The sequence below is a fragment of the Phocoena phocoena genome, chromosome 15, assembly GCF_963924675.1.
Source record: "Phocoena phocoena chromosome 15, mPhoPho1.1, whole genome shotgun sequence".
In the NCBI taxonomy this organism is placed as follows: domain Eukaryota; kingdom Metazoa; phylum Chordata; class Mammalia; order Artiodactyla; family Phocoenidae; genus Phocoena; species Phocoena phocoena.
The window spans coordinates 32,450,396-32,468,179 of NC_089233.1; the positions used below are offsets into that span (position 1 = coordinate 32,450,396).

The 17,784-nt window shown below is 40.4% G+C and overlaps 1 protein-coding gene across 1 annotated transcript in view; it reads right to left on the minus strand.

Annotated features, from left to right (window-relative positions):
• The window catches only part of RBFOX1 (RNA binding fox-1 homolog 1), a 1,090,293-nt gene that overhangs the window by 617,082 nt on the left and 455,427 nt on the right, over positions 1–17,784 (minus strand). The window contains exon 3 of the mRNA XM_065891840.1: positions 1,467–1,508. Coding sequence (XP_065747912.1) covers positions 1,467–1,508 — 42 coding nt within the window. The remainder of the gene's footprint in view (positions 1–1,466; positions 1,509–17,784) is intronic.

A 17,784-nucleotide genomic window follows, 5' to 3' on the forward strand; every position in this document is an offset into this window, starting at 1 on the left:
ATGTATTAGGGCCTTCTGGAGACAAGCAGCACACATTCCTCTTTACCTAGCTCTGACCTAGTTCTGGCCACATCGTCCCCATCCAAACAGGAAGAGAAATCTGAAGTTGCAATACATTATTTACTAGGATGAACCAGTAATTCAGACCAAGGGAAAAGCAATAAGAGACCTCAGGAAAGCTTAAAATATCTTGAAGGCTATTTCATGAAGGAGTCACAACTAATGCAGGCACAGGTACTTAGGAGTGAAGCGGGGAGAGATGAGAGAGGGCCGTGCTGGGATACCACATACAGTACATATGCATAAAAGAAGAAGGAAGCCTCAACCCACTAGTTCTTGGTTCGCACAACTAGATTTTGTTGTTTGTTTTACATAAGGATTTAACACACCTGATGTCAAAAGCCATTGGAAAATGGAAATAATCTGCAAATCACTGTCATCTCGAAACTGGCATGAAGGCTCTGAAAAGTTTGCATAAATGATATTAGAAACGTTTAATAAACTATGCGGATGTATTAAATCTCTTTGAGCACAAGGGTCCCTCAACCCCAAACCTGACTGTTATGATTTTAAAAGTAGCAGAATCCTTTAGTTTTTTATAACAACATGGAGACACGACTATAAGGCACCCTGTCCGGTAAAAATTGCCAATTTCCATCAGTGACATTAAAGGCAGGCCAGTTATGACTTCACATTTATCCATCCAAAACATGATGCTTTTTAAAAAAAATACAAATGGCGGCGGCGGCAGGGAGGCAATCCAGATATTTCTTAAAATACCATATCCATGACAAGAAGGATCTCAACCAACCGTGACACCTTCACAGCAGAATGAAGCCACCAAGCTGCAGTTATAAGCAAACGGTTCTCTCCTCATCTAGGCAACACTGTTTACATCTAATGTACTTCAGCACTGAGAGAGTTTTGTTTTTAGGAAGGTAAATAACACGTGAGGTTTAAAATTCTGTCTCCTTCCCCTAGATACACAAACGCCACTAAAACTAAGAGGTCTGTGAAGGACTCAAATTTTCCTAGAAAATGCCCTTGACTTACTAGTGGATCACCCAACCCAGTTAACAGCAAGAGAGCACTTGAGCCACTCAGCAAAGAGACTGGTACTCACATTAAAAAAGCAGCAAGGCATCCTTCTCACCTTTGTTATTACTTAGACCTCGTGTCGTACATAAAAAGAGTACAATGATGTCAAACAAATTCCAGAAGAGAAGTATTTATTGCTGAATCTAAATCAAAAAATCCATATCTACTATAATGGCACTTCAAAAGAAAATATACTGTATTTACCAGCTCAATCAATACTAAATTAGCTGGGATAAATATTTTCAACTCAACCAGTCTTAAGATGAAGCCCGCTATTTAGAACCCTGCGTCTGGGGAGAGACAGGGAAATTTTTGCTTATCACACAGAAATGAGAACCAGGAAGTATTTTACAAGCAGACACACCTACCCTTAGCTGCTCTCTTTCACAATTCATCTGTTGTCTTGAAACCTACAAAGAAAAGAAAAAGAGGTGGGGGAAGTCAGAAGGTTCTGCATGAAAACAGCATGAAAGAAAATGGAAAATTACTTCTAATCACTTGGCTCAAAGCAGACCCAGAACTAATTAATTATGTATTTAATTTTTTCTTTAGGTCCAAACAGCCTCCGCTTCTCTTGGAGTTTCAACTGTGTGATCTAGAAACAACTAAGATGAGCCAGAGTCTGGAAGGTGGGTGAGGAGAGGGATGCAGTAGAGGGCGTGGGAGGTAAAAGCTGCCCAGGGGGAAGGCTTCCCTCTTGCCCTGTCTAACAGGTGCAGGCATTCTTCCCAGAAGGCCCACTCAAAATAGTTAAGAAAAAGCACTGGACGTTACACAGCATCTTCGCCGATGCTGGCGTCCAACAGTATCACCTACACGCCTTGGCAAATGCGTTGCATTGTATGGTCCAGTTCTAATCAGATAGCAGTATGTCTCCATAGGACTGTGCTGGGGAGAATTCTCAGGTCAGTGCTTATATCACAGAAAGAAACTCTGATCAAGTTGTGATATCTCCCACAAGCTCAAAAAGAAAAATAGATTAGTGATACTTATGCCATGCATTGATTATCCTTGCCCTATCAAAATGTGCTTCTTAAAATCAAGGATGAGTCTTTAGAATGACCATATAATTTACTGTCCGAACAGGAAAAAAAAATACGTGAGTTAAAGGAGTGGGTGGGATAGTAGGAATGATTACACCGGGCACAGCAGATGCAAAGTGGGAGTGACAAGGCAAACTGGGACCTGTGGTCACTCTACCTCCATGAGGACTAGCTGACTCCACCTTCAACTCAAACAGCTAAGCCAAAATGAAATTTAGGTCTGCATTCACAACTTATTCTGTGTATTTGTAGCATTTTTTTCACCAATGAGGTAACCCCTGACTCCTAGCACCTGACAATATATTGCGAGTTTTTGAAACTTACACTAAAGGGGAAGGCTGAGGAACTGACTTTTGATGTATATTTTATGTATTTTATACTGAAGGTTTCTTTTTTACTTTCTCTAAAACAAAAATAGGTACCATTATTTAGGATACAACGGAGCCCCAAATCTATAAATCAGTGCTTTGCTGTGCCCTTTAATCCAGAAATATCACCTCTAAGAATAGCTCTTAAGAAAAGAAACAGAGTTAAACACAAACGTTTATTTATGTGTCAATTAACTGCAGCATTATTTATTTAAAAACTATAAATATTACAATGTATAATAATAGAAAAATTAGAATTATAGTACATTGATTGGATGGCAAAATGTGCAGCATTCAGAACCATTGTCTTGAAAAACAGAAATGGGAAATGCTTAAAAGGCACTATTTAGTCTCTAATAAAAGTAACTACAAAAGTGCACAAATGTTATGATTCTGATTTTGTGTTAAAAATACAGTGAAATTGGGACTTCCCTGGTGGCGCAGTGGTTGAGACTCTGCCTGCTAATGCAGGAGACACGGGTTCGTGCCCTGGTCTGGGAAGATCCCACATGCCGTGGAGCAACTAGGCCCGTGAGCCACAACTACTGAGCCTGCGCGTCTGGAGCCTGTGCTCCGCAACAAGAGAGGCCGCGACAGTGAGAGGCCCACACATCACGATGAAGAGTGGGCCCCGCTTGCCACAACTAGAGAAAGCCCTCGCACAGAAACGAAGACCCAGCACGGCCCAAAATAAATAAATAAATTTTAAAAAATATATACAGTGAAATTGATCATTAAAGAAAAGGAAGAAAGATAAAAGAAAAGCAAGAGGAAAGGACTGGGAGGAGATATTCCAAAATATTAAAAAGGAAATGGGTACAATTCTATATATATACACAAAACACACACACACACACACACACACACACACTTGGAAGTGAGTTATACACTTCAAATAGGTGGCTTTATGGTATGTGAAGTGTATATGGTACGTAGAGTTTATATCTCCATAAACTGTTAAAAAAATAAAGTGGGGATGGGCTTCCGGGAAGATGGCGGAAGAAGCGGAGATCACCTTCCTCCCCACAGATACACCAGAAATACATCTACACGTGGAACAACTCCTATAGAACACCTACTGAACGCTGGCAGAACACCTCAGACCTCCCAAAAGGCAAGAAACCCCCCACCAAGTACCTGGGTAGGGCAAAAGAAAAAAGAATAAACAGAGACAAAAGGATACGGACGGGACCTGCACCAGTGGGAGGCAGCTGTGAAGGAGGAAAAGTTTCCACACACTAGGAAGCCCCTTCGCGGGCGGAGACTGCAGGTGGCAGAGGTGGGGAGCTTCGGAGCCACAGAGGAGAGCGCGGCAACAGGGGTGCGGAGGGCAAAGCGGAGAGATTCCCGCACAGAGAATCAGGGCCGACCAGCACTCACCAGGCCGAGAGGCTTGCCTGCTCACACGCCAGGGCGGGCGGGGCTGGGAGCTGAGGCTCGGGCTTCTGTCGGAGCGCAGGGAGAGGGCTGGGGTTGGCGGCATGAACACAGCCCTCAGGAGGTTGGTGAGCCACGGCTGGCCGGGAAGGAGTCCGGGAAAAGGTCTAGAGCTGCTGAAGAGGCAAGAGACTTTTTCTTCCCTCTTTGTTTCCTGGTGTGCGAGGAGAGGGGAGTAAGAGCGCTGCTTAAAAGGAGCTCCAGAGACGGGCGCAAGCCGCGGCTAAAAGCGCAGGCCCCAGAGACGGGTATGAAATGCTAACGCTGCTGCTGCCGCCACCAAGAAGCCTGTGTGCGAGCACAGGTCACTATACACACACCGCCCTTCCGAGGAGCCTGTACAGCATGCCACTGCCGCGGTCCCGGGATCCAGGGACAAGTCCCCCGGGGGAACGCACGGCGCGCCTCGGACTGGTGCAACGTCACGCGGCGCGCCTCAGGCTGGTGCAACGTCACGCGGCGCGCCTCAGGCTGGTGCAACGTCACGCGGCGCGCCTCAGACTGGTGCAACATCACGCCGGCCTTTGCCGCCGCAGGCCCGCCCCGCACTGCGTGCCCCTCCCTCCCCGCAGCCTGAGTGAGTCAGAGCCCCCGAATCAGCGGCTCCTTTAACCCCGCCCTGTCTGAGCGAAGAACAGACGCCCTCCGGCGACCTACACGCAGAGGTGGGGCCAAATCCAAAGCTGAGCCCCTGGTAGCTGTGAGAACAAGGAGAAAGGGAAATCTCTCCCAGCAGCCTCAGAAGCAGCGGATTAAAGCTCCACAATCAACTGGATGTACCCTGCATCTGTGGAATACCTGAATATATCCCAAATTCAGGAGGTGGACTTTGAGAGCAAGATTTATGATTTTTTCCCCTTTTCTTCTTTTTGTGAGTGTTTATGTGTATGCTTCTGTGTGAGATTTTGTCTGTATAGATTTTCTTCCACCATTTGTCCTAGGGTTCTATCCGTCCGTTTTTTTTTTGTTTGTTTGTTTTTAAAATTTTTTTCTTTTTCTCTTAGTAATTAGTTTTTATTTTAATAACTTTATTATATTTTATATTACTTTATTTTATTGTATTTTATCTTCTTTCTTTTTTCCTTCCTTCCCTCCTTCCTTCCTTCCTCCCTCCCTCCCTCCTTCCTTTCTTTCTTTCTACTTCTACTAATTCTTTCTTTCTACTTTTTCTCCCTTTCATTCTGAGCCGTGTGGATGAAAAGCTCTTGGTGCTGCAGCCAGGAGTCAGTGCTGTGTCTCTGAGGTGGGAGAGCCAACTTCAGGACACTGGTCCACAAGAGACCTCCCAGCTCCACATAATATCAAATGGCAAAAATCTTCCAGAGATTTCCATCTCAACACCAGCACCCAGCTTCACTCAACGACCAGCAAGCTACAGTGCTGGACATCCTATGCCAAACAACTAGCAAGACAGGAACACAACCCCACCCATTAGCAGAGAGGCTGCCTAAAATCATAATAAGTCCACAAGACACCCCAAAACACACCACCAGACGTGGACCTGCCCACTAGAAAGACAAAATCCAGCCTCATCCACCAGAACACAGGCACTAGTCCTCTCCACCAGGAAGCCTACACAACCCACTGAACCAACCTTAGCCACTGGGGACAAGACACCAAAAACAATGGGAACTATGAACCTGCAGCCTGCAAAAAGGAGACCCCAAACACAGTAAGATAAGCAAAATGAGAAGACAGAAAAACACACAGCAGATGAAGGAGCAAGATAAAAACCCACCAGACCTAACAAATGAAGAGGAAATCGGCAGTCTACCTGAAAAAGAATTCAGAATAATGATAGTAAAGATGATCCAAACTCTTGGAAATAGAATGGACAAAATGCAAGAAACATTTAACCAGGACCTAGAAGAACTAAAGAGCAAACAAACAATGATGAATAACACAATAAATGAAATTAAAAATTGTCTAGAAGGGATCAATAGCAGAATAACTGAGGCAGAAGAACGGATAAGTGACCTGGAAGACAAAATAGTGGAAATAACTACTGCAGAGCAGAATAAAGAAAAAATAATGAAAAGAACTGAGGACAGTCTCAGAGACCTCTGGGACAACATTAAATGCACCAACATTCGAATTATAGGGGTTCCAGAAGAAGAGAAAAAGAAAGGGACTGAGAAAATATTTGAAGAGGTTATAGTTGAAAACTTCCCTAATATGGGAAAGGAAATAGTTAATCAAGTCCAGGAAGATCTTGGCTCTTGGTGCTGCAGCCAGGAGTCAGTACTGTGTCTCTGAGGTGGGAGAGCCAACTTCAGGACACTGGTCCACAAGAGACCTCCCAGCTCCACATAATATCAAATGGCAAAAATCTTCCAGAGATTTCCATCTCAACACCATACAGGATAAATCCAAGGAGAAATACTCCAAGATACATATTAATCAAACTATCAAAAATTAAATACAAAGAAAACATATTAAAAGCAGCAAGGGAAAAATAACACACAAGGGAATCACCATAACGTTAACAGCTGATCTTTCAACAGAAACTCTGCAAGCCAGAAGGGACTGGCAGGACATATTTAAAGTGATGAAGGAGAAAAACCTGCAACCAAGATTACCCAGCAAGGATCTCATTCAGATTTGATGGAGAAATTAAAACCTTTACAGACAAGCAAAAGCTGAGAGAGTTCAGCACCACAAAACCAGCTTTACAACAAATGCTAAAGGAACTTCTCTAGGCAGGAAACACAAGAGAAGGAAAAGACCTACAATAACGAACCCAAAACAATTAAGAAAATGGGAATAGGAACATACATATCAATAATTACCTTAAATGTAAATGGACTAAATGCCCCCACCAAAAGACATAGATTGGCTGAATGGATACAAAAACAAGACCCGTATATTTGCTGTCTACAAGAGACCCACTTCAGACCTAGAGACACATACAGACTGAAAGTAAGGGGATGGAAAAAGATATTTCATGCAAATGGAAACCAAAAGAAAGCTGGAGTAGCAATTCTCATATCAGACAAAATAGACTTTAAAATAAAGACTATTAGAAGAGACAAAGAAGGACACTACATAATGATCAAGGGATCGATCCAAGAAGATATAACAATTATAAATATTTATGCACCCAACACAGGAGCACCTCAATACATAAGGCAAACGCTAACAGCCATAAATGGGGAAATCGACAGTAACACATTCATAGTAGGGGACGTTAACACCTCACTTTCACCAATGGACAGATCATCCAAAATGAAAATAAATAAGGAAACACAAGCTTTAAATGATACATTAAACAAGATGGACTTAATTGATATTTATAGGACATTCCATCCAAAAACAACAGAATACACATTTTTCTCAAGTGCTCATGGAACATTCTCCAGGATAGATCATATCTTGGGTCACAAATCAAGCCTTGGTAAATTTAAGAAAATTGAAATTGTATCAAGTATCTTTTCCGACCGCAATGCTATGAGACTAGATAATCAATTACAGGAAAAGATCTGTAAAAAATACAAACACATGGAGGCTAAACAATACACTACTTAATAACGAAGTGACCACTGAAGAAATCACAGAGGAAATCAAAAAACACCTAGAAACAAATGACAATGGAGACACGACGACCCAAAATCTATGGGATGCAGCAAGAGCAGTTCTAAGAGGGAAGTTTAGAGCAATACAACCCTACCTTAAGAAACAGGAAACATCTCGAATAAATAACCTAACCTTGCACCTAAAGCAATTAGAGAAAGAAGAACAAAAAACCCCAAAGTTAGCAGAAGGAAAGAAATCATAAAAATCAGATCAGAAATAAATGAAAAAGAAATGAAGGAAACAATAGCAAAGGACAGTAAAACTAAAAGCTGGTTCTTTGAGAAGATAAACAAAATTGATAAACCATTAGCCAGACTCATCAAGAAAAAAAGGGAGAAGACTCAAATCAATAGAATTAGAAATGAAAAAGGAGAAGTAACAATTGACACTGCAGAAATACAAAAGATCATGAGAGATTACTACAAGCAGCTCTATGCCAATAAAATGGACAAACTGGAAGAAATGGACAAACTCTTAGAAATGCACAACCTGCCAAGACTGAATCAGGAAGAAATAGAAAATATGAACAGACCAATCACAAGCACTGAAATTGAAACTGTGATTAAAAATCTTCCAACAAACAAAAGCCCAGGACCAGATGGCTTCACAGGTGAATTCTATCAAACATTTAGAGAAGAGCTAACACTATCCTTCTCAAACTCTTCCAAAATATAGCAAAGGGAGGAACACTCCCAAACTCATTCTACAAGGCCACCATCACCCTGATACCAAAACCAGACAAGGAGGTCACAAAGAAAGAAAACTACAGGCCAATATCACTGATGAACATAGATGCAAAAATCCTCAACAAAATACTAGCAAACAGAATCCAACAGCACATTAAAAGGATCGTACACCATGATAAAATGGGGTTTATTCCAGGAATGCAAGGATTCTGCAATATACGCAAATCAATCAACGTGATACACCATATTAACAAATTGAAGGAGAAAAACCATATGATCATCTCAATAGATGCAGAGAAAGCTTTTGACAAAATTCAACACCCATTTATAATAAAAACCCTGCAGAAAGTAGGCATAGAGGGAACTTTCCTGAACATAATAAAGGCCATATATGACAAACCCACAGCCAACATCGTCCTCAATGGTGAAAAACTGAAAGCACTTCCACTAAGATCAGGAAAAAGACAAGGTTGCCCACTCTCACCACTCTTATTCAACATAGTTTTGGAAGTTTTAGCCACAGCAATCAGAGAAGAAAAGTAAATAAAAGGAATCCAAATCGGAAATGAAGAAGTAAAGCTGTCACTGTTTGAGGATGACATGATACTATACATAGAGAATCCTAAAGATGCTACCAGAAAACTACTAGAGCTAATCAATGAATTTGGTAAAGTAGCAGGATACAAAATTAATGCACAGAAATCTCTGGCATTCCTATACACTAATGATGAAAAATCTGAAAGTGAAATCAAGAAAACACTCCCATTTACCATTGCAACAAAAAGAATAAAATATCTAGGAATAAACCTACCTACGGAGACAAAAGACCTGTATGCAGAAAATTATAAGACACTGATGAAAGAAACTAAAGGTGATACAAATAGTTGGAGAGATATACCATGTTCTTGGATTGGAAGAATCAACATTGTGAAAATGACTCTACTACTCAAAGCAATCTACAGATTCAATGCAATCCCTATCAAAATACCACTGGCATTTTTCACAGAACTAGAACAAAAAATTTCACAATTCGTATGGAAACACAAAAGACCCCGAATAGCCAAAGCAATCTTGAGAACGAAAAATGGAGCGGGAGGAATCAGGCTCCCTGACTTCAGACTATACTACAAAGCTACAGTAATCAAGACAGTATGATACTGGCACAAAAACAGAAAGATAGATCAATGGAACAGGATAGAAAGCCCAGAGATAAACCCACGCATATATTGTCACCTTTATCTTTGATAAAGGAGGCAGGAATGTACAGTGTAGAAAGGAGGGCCTCTTCAATAAGTGGTGCTGGGAAAACTGGACAGGAACATATAAAAGTATGAGATTAGATCACTCCCTAACACCATACACAAAAATAAGCTCAAAATGGATTAAAGACCTAAATGTAAGGCCAGAAACTATCAAACTCTTAGAGGAAAACATAGGCAGAGCACTCTATGACATAAATCACAGCAAGATCCTTTTGACCCACGTCCTAGAGAAATGGAAATAAAAACAAAAATAAACAAATGGGACCTAATGAAACTTCAAAGCTTTTGCACAGCAAAGAAAACCATAAACAAGACAATCCTCAGAATGGGAGAAAATGTTTGCAAATGAAGCAACTGACAAAGGATGAATCTCCAAAATTTATAAGCAGCTCATGCAGCTCAATAACAAAAAAACAAACAACCCAATCCAAAAATGGGCAGAAGACCTAAATAGACATTTCTCCAAAGAAGATATACAGACTGCCAACAAACACATGAAAGAATGCTCAACATCACTAATCATTAGAGAAATGCAAATCAAAACTACAATGAGATATCATCTTATACCAGTCAGAATGGCCATCATCATAAAATATAGAAACAATAAATGCTGGAGAGGGTGTGGAGAAAAGGGAACCCTCTTGCACTGTTGGTGGGAATGTAAATTGATACAGCCACTGTGGAGAACAGTATGGAGGTTCCTTAAAATACTACAAATAGAACTACCATATGACCCAGCAATCCCACTACTGGGCATATACCCTGAGAAAACCATAATTCAAAAAGAGTCATGTACCAAAATGTTCATTGAAGCTCTGTTTACAATAGCCCGGAAGTGGAAACAACCTAAGTGTCCATCATCGGATGAATGGATAAAGAAGATGTGGCACATATATACAATGGAATATTACCCAGCCATAAAAAGAAACGAAATTGAGCTATTTTTAATGAGGTGGATAGACCTAGAGTCTGTCATACAGAGTGAAGTAAGTCAGAAAGAGAGAGACAAATAACGTATGCTAACACATATATATGGAATTTAAGGGAAAAAAATGTCATGAAGAACCTAGGGGTAAGACAGGAATAAAGACACAGACCTACTGGAGAACGGACTTGAGGATATGGGGAGGGGGAAGGGTGAGCTGTGACAAAGCGAGAGAGAGTCATGGACATATATACACTAACAAACGTAAGGTAGATAGCTAGTGGGAAGCAGCCGCATAGCACAGGGAGATCAGCTCGGAGCTTTGTGACCGCCTGGAGGGGTGAGATAGGGAGGGTGGGAGGGAGGGAGACGCAAGAGGGAAGAGATATGGGAACATATGTATATGTATAACTGATTCACTTTGTTATAAAGCAGAAACTAACACACCATTGTAAAGTAATTATACCCCAATAAAGATGTAAAAATAAATAAAAAATAAAGTGGGGCAAATCCATAGAGACAGAAAGCAGTTCAGTGGTTGCGAGGGGATTTGGGGAAGGGCCAAAGGGGAGTGAGTGAGTGCTTTGTGGGTTTGGCGTTTTCAGATTTGGGGTGACAAGAAAGTTCTGGAACTAGACAGTGACAGTTGCACAATATTGTGCATGTATTTAATGCCCTTACTCTGTACACTCAAGTGGCTAAAATGGGAACTTTATAGTCAGGTAAACCAGGCGGGTGACGAGGTCCTGGTTCCAGGTAAGATGGAGTAAGCATACTTCACTCTGTCTCCCCCACGCAGTGCAACTATAAAATCTAGATAAGAAGGAAATCTTGCCATTTGCAACACAGTGGATGGACCTTGTGAGTAGTATGCCATATGAAATAATTCAGGCAGAGAAAGACAAATACTGTATGATTTCACTTATATATGGTATCTAAAAAACAAAACAAAAAAGGAAACAAAACAAAGCTCATAGATACAGAGAATATATTGGTGGTTATCAGAGGGGAACTGGATTGGGGGGGTAGAAAAAATGGGTGAAGTGGGGTAAATTGTAATGTGACAGATGGTAATTAGATACATTATGTTGATTATTTTGTAGTGTATACAATAACCAAATAACTATGTTTTACACCTGAAACTAATATAATGTTGTTCACCAATTTTACCTCAATAAAAAGTAAAATGTTGAAAAAAAAATCTAGATAGAATGCATGACACAACTATGTAGGGTCTCTGAAAATTAAATAGTAGCAGGTGGAGCAGAGAAGCAGACCAGAATACTGGATAAGCGGTGAGTTCCTCCCCCTTCTCTCATCAGTATCCCCTGGCATGGATTCACAGCAGCCTAGAGCCCAGAACTGGGCACCCACACACAGACACAGAGAGACGCCCAACAGCCTGAGGGTGGGAAACCTCCTCTATGATCTGAGAAGCTGTGGTCCCAGGAGATGGGGCAACCCTCTGTTAAATTTTTTATTTCCTCTTGCTGCTTGGCCCCAAATTGTAGGCTCAGTAGCAGAAACACATGAACAGGGTTAAAAAGCACCAGCTTTCTGGCTGGTGGACCCAAAAGGGAGCCCTAGGAAACCAAATCCAAAACAAAACAAAAACTTTGAGATTTCTAGAGAGGAAAGAGTTTGGGAAAATGACTTCATGCACTACTTTCATGAACTCTGGACACACCCCTGAACTTAGATGTGTGTGCATATGACCCTAAATAGATACCATAGACTTTGAGAACTGAACTGAATAGTCTACTGCTCAGGTTCCAGACTGGCCACTGGAATGCACACACATGAGATCCAAAGCAAAGGCTCTGAAAGCAGAACTGATATTGGAAACAAAACCATAGAAGGAAGGTAGAAACTTTCAGCCTAAATCCAACTGGGCTGATTGCCTGGTAAAGCAAAAGTATCAACCATTTCCATAGGATTTAAGCAAGACCCAGAGGGGCTTCCCTGGTGGTCCAGTGGTTAAGACTCCATGCTCCCAATGCAGGGGGCCAGGGTTCCCCATGCCACACCTAAAAGATCCCACGTGCCGCAATTAAGACCGGTACAGCCAAATAAATAAATAAATATTTTTTTAAAACAAACAAGACCCAGAATCTCATAACATAATATTCAACATACCCAGGGTGCAACCAAAATTACTCGGCATAGAAACAGGAAAATCTAAACTTACATGGGGAAAGACAGTCACAGACACCAACACTGAGATGACAAGGATGCTGGAATTATCAAATACAGATTTTAAGTAGCTATTATAAAAATGCTCCAACAAGTAAGGGAAGAAACAGTTAAAACTAATTAAAAAAATAGACAGTACTGGCAAAGAGAAGACATAAAGAGGAACCAAATGTAAATTTTAGAACTGTAAAAATCAATAACCCAAATTTAAAAAAAAATAAAATTGCTGAAAAAGTTTAAATGTAGAATAGAGACAGCAGGAGGGCACTCAATGAATTTGAGTACATATCAGTAAAAAGTATCCAAAATAAACAAAGAGGGAAAAAAAAGAAACTCAAGGACTTATAACAACAGCAGAAAGTATAACATTCATGTCACTGGAATTCTAGAATAAAGATAAATTCTAGAATAAAGTTCACTGCAGATAATTATTGGAGGAAATCATGGCTGAAAACTCCCCACATTTGGCAAAAGATATAAACCCACAAATTCAACAAGTTCAGCAAACCCTAAGGAGGTAAACCCAAAGAAACTCACATCCAGATATAATCTGGGGGAGGGGGGTGCTTTGGAAACAGAGACAAATGATGCAATATTATAAGAGAGTAAAAAAACGATTTAAATAACTGTGCATTTCTCACTTAAATAAACAAAAACCAGGGAGTCAGGAAGGAGGTGGCACACAATTTTTTTAAAAATTGGGGTAGAGTTGCTTTACAATGTTGTGTTAGTTGCTGCTGTACAGCAAAGTAAATCAGCTATATGCTGGATAGCAGAAGGAACTCTACACACGATTTTTAAGTGCTAAATTCAACCCAGAATTCTAATTCCAATGAAAATATCCTTTAGAAATGAAGATGAAATATTAAGGAAACTAAGAAAATTCTTTGCCAACAGAACTACTCTGAAATAATTGCTATAAGAATTGCCAGGCAAAGGGAATATAATGCCAGAAAGAAACTTGGAACATCAAGGATAAAGGAAGAGCAAAGGAAATGGTAAATATATGGGTAAATATGAATATAATAGACTAGTGTACCCCTTTGAGTTCTTTCAAATATGTTTAATGGTTGAAAACAAATTACAAAATTGTCTAACTCGGTTTTAAATGTATGTATATGCAACACGCAAGATAAACACAGCGTAAAGAGAGGAGGGTAAGGGACATATATGGCAATAAGGTTTCCACACCCCAATTGTAATGGTAAAAATTGATTCTAGGTAGACTGAGAGAATATATGTGATATAATCCATAGAGTAACCACTTAAAAAATTAATACTACAAAAACGGATATACCCCAAGACAGATGATGTTAGAATAATTGGATGTCTCTATGCAAAACAAAAAAAAACAAGCAAAACACCTTGATCTAAACCTCACACTTTACACAAAAATTAACTCAAAACGGACCACATATCTACATGTAAAACATAAAACTGAATGGGAGATGCAATTAAAGAGGGATGGCAATACTTTTTCCTGCACAGCATCCATATTCTAGTAACATTGTCCATATTCTACTAACAATATCCAGCTTCTCCTTTGGGGCCATGTTCCTGCCCAATGCCATCAATTCTTTGTGAATTGGATGTCAACTCTACCATACTCTACTGCTGCATAATAGAACCTACACCTGCCATTACCTCTTTGTTTAGAAATCAACTCTGTAACACCCACATCTTCTGGGTAAGGTGGCAGGTGCCCTCCTCTTCTTTCCCTAGAGGTCATCAAGTGCAAATAGCCAGTTATGCAAGATGGGCTGAGTCCTATCACGGGACTGTGGTCGTCACACCACAATCCAAGCAGGATGTAATGATGCTCTGAAGGCTAAGTTATTGCTAGACCTAATGAGGTTCTTAAAAAGATTCCCCATCACCATTATGGGAGAGGTTCAGAAGAGGCACCTGTAACTCCTCGTCATCTGTTATGAAGAAAGACTCTTCCTATGTACTCTTTAAAAGCCAGCCTTGAAAAATATCTTAAATGTACACTTTACTAAATGCCATTTCATTTGGAAACTAGCATGTGATATTTTTTTTTTCTCCCATGGCACTAATGCACAAAACCAATATATTTTATAGCCTAAATGAAAAAAAAAAGGGACAGTGGGAAGTCTGATGCTGCTCCTTTAAGATGCTTCCAGAGAATCAAATACCACTCTCGATAGGGCTGCCAAGTAAGCACTTATGAAAGGTTAGACACTGAAGCAATAATCTCCAGCATGAGGCCCTTTGCTCTCCTAGTTGAACGAGATGTTTAATAGCAGGGATTCATCTTCCCCCATCTCCTATCTTCATCTAGTCAACAGGGCCACAGAATCTTTCTCAGACTCAGCCTTTTTCATCTTCTCCTGACTTTGAGCTCTCTCTTATCAGTTCTTTCTGTTTTATCCTGACCTTATTACAAGTATTTCCCCTCCCACACATCAGACTGGATCTTCAAGGGAAAGAACTGTGTCTTATTCAGCTTTCTTTTTCTAGAGAGTAGGATAATGTTTGGAATCCATTTATGTGTTTTCCCATCCACCATTTGTCCCTCCATATATTCAACAAATATATACATACACACACACACACACACACACACACACACACACACATATATATATATCACCATCTGGATGTCAGACATTGTTCTAGGCACTGAGGATACGATAGCAAAGAATACTTCCAAAACTCGTTGTGTAAGCAGGAAAAATGATGAGTTAATTGACGATTACAATATAGAGAACATTTGCTACAGTGAAAGTAAAAGATGTGCTAAGGGCACATAGAAGGGACAACAACCTTGTCTTAGAGAGTTGAAAAAAGATGTTAGTAGTTTTTGTTTGTTTTTTTTAGAAAATGTATCCAGAAAAAGAATGAAAAAAAATATTTCAAGGAGAGAGGGAAATGTGTGAAAATCCCAGTGGGATTATACAAGTGCAAGTAATTCAATGTGGTGGAAGAAAAAAGAGCAAGAGGAAACTGGCAAGAGATTAACTTGAATTGGGAAAAGTAGGAGTCAGAGAAATAAGAAGACACACAACAAATGAATGGATAAATAGATATGTATGTTGTCTTGTTTGTAATAAAAGAACGTTGGAAATTCCAGTTCTCAGGACAGCTGTGAATTATCCAGAAGAGCACCAAAGAAGTCTAACAGCATAGAACACAGTAAATCAAATCAACTGGTACCTCTGTACCTTTCTCAGACTTGCCATTTTCATAATCGTTATAAATTCTTCCGAAATAAGATGGCATTGTCCTATAAAAGCATACTTCAAAGTACCCAGGGTGAGTGCTACCGTTTGCCTTTTCCTTGATGCATTTTCAGGATTATTGCATACATCTGACATGTGTACTCTGAGTTCCTACTATCTGACTAATGCTGTGCTAATGGAAGGGGATGCAGATGTAAATGATACCCAGCGCCTTTCCTAAAACAATCTCAAAGACAAGGGAAGAGAGAGGAGTAAGATGAAGATTATAATGCAGGGTCATAAGTGTGATAATAAGGGAAAACATAGGATACCCCAGGCACCCAAAGGAGAGGGGCACGGACCCAGCCTGTTGGGTGGGGAAAAAAGTGGAGGGAGGTGTCAGTCAGGTGTTTTAGGAGATGGAGCCCTTGGTCTAACCCTTACTGGATGAGTAAGAGTTGGGTGGGCTGACCTACTCAAGGATTTGAGAAGATGAAATTGCAAACAGCACAGTTAAAGGTAGAACAAAGTAAGGGAGATGATACTGGGGGTGGGAGGGGGGAGTAGGGAAAGCACATTAATATCATAACACCTTTATATGTTGCTCGATTTTAATTATACTGGCAGGAAAATAATGATTTTAATCATTTTAAAGCAAAACACATTTTACATTAATAGTAGTTAAAATTTATCTGGTGTTTACAACATGCCAGAAAATATGTTAAATGCTTTTCAGGAAGACCTCAGTTAATGCTCACCAGTTGGTGAGTAGGCAGGATCCTTAGCTCCATTTTACAGATGGGGAAACTGAGGTACAGAGGGATGAAGTGGTTTCCTGAAGTCATAAAGCTAGGAAGTATCAGAGAGGGAATTACTATCTAGAGGGCTCGAGTCAAGTCCCCCTCTGAATCACTGCAGCACACAGCTCCCAGTGCCAAGGAAACCAACCCAAACCACATATACCCACCCTCCGATCTGCATCTCACTTGTCTTTAGCAGGTGCTTTTTTTGCTGACTGTTTACATGCTTGTGGTTTTGCAACAAAACACGAAATGACTGTGATGTCTGGCTAAATAAATGCATAGATCTACACACTCGGATTCTTGTGGTTAGATTGGGTTTAGAGTGGAACACTTTCCACCAAATTAAATTTCTCCAGTAACAACCCACTGGTCCTTTTGCAGATGGAGTTTTCTCCACAGTGAAGATTGGAGGCTCAGGCATCAGACTGCCTGAGACCAATCATGGTGCATCGTCTACATGACATTAGCCGCACTGTAAAATCTCTCTGTTCTCAATTTCCCCATCTGTATAATGGGGATAACATGGTGCCTACCTAGTATCTAATTTTGTTGTGAGCTCAAAATAAGATAACCTATATAAAGTACTAAGCAAAGCACCTGGTTTATTTAATTCAACAAATACTAGAAATTGCTATTAATATTCATGTGAGAGTGGGGGGGATGGGGGCGTTTGTTTCAGACAGAACACTAGACCAAACAATTTGGGTTTAAATCCTGGCTTTACTCCCCATAGGCCATGTGAATTTGGCTGAAGTAATGACACTTTCCCAGTTTCTGTTTCCTTTAAAAAAAAAAATGAGGACAACAGCTGGCTTGAAATTTTGAAAGGTTTGATATTATCCTTTTGCAATGGGTGAGGTAAATAGGTCCTCCTAAGCCCCATGGATGAGTGGTAAATTGCTACCACCTGTGGAGGGCAGTCGGCAGCTATCATGACACAGAATGTGCATTTCCTTCCATTCAATGGGGAAGGAAGGGCAGTGCTTTTCATAGCACAGAACTGGAACTTCAGAATATCAGTATCCATCAGTGCTGGTTAAATAAATTGTAGTTCCTCTATAACAGGGGTGGGAAAACTTGTTCTATAAAGAGCCAAATAGTAAATATTTTTGGCTTTGGGGGCCATAGTGTCTCTGTCTCTACTACCCCTATTCAACCCTGCCATTGTGGCAGGAAAGCAGCCATAAATGATGTGTAAACAAATGGCTGCAGCT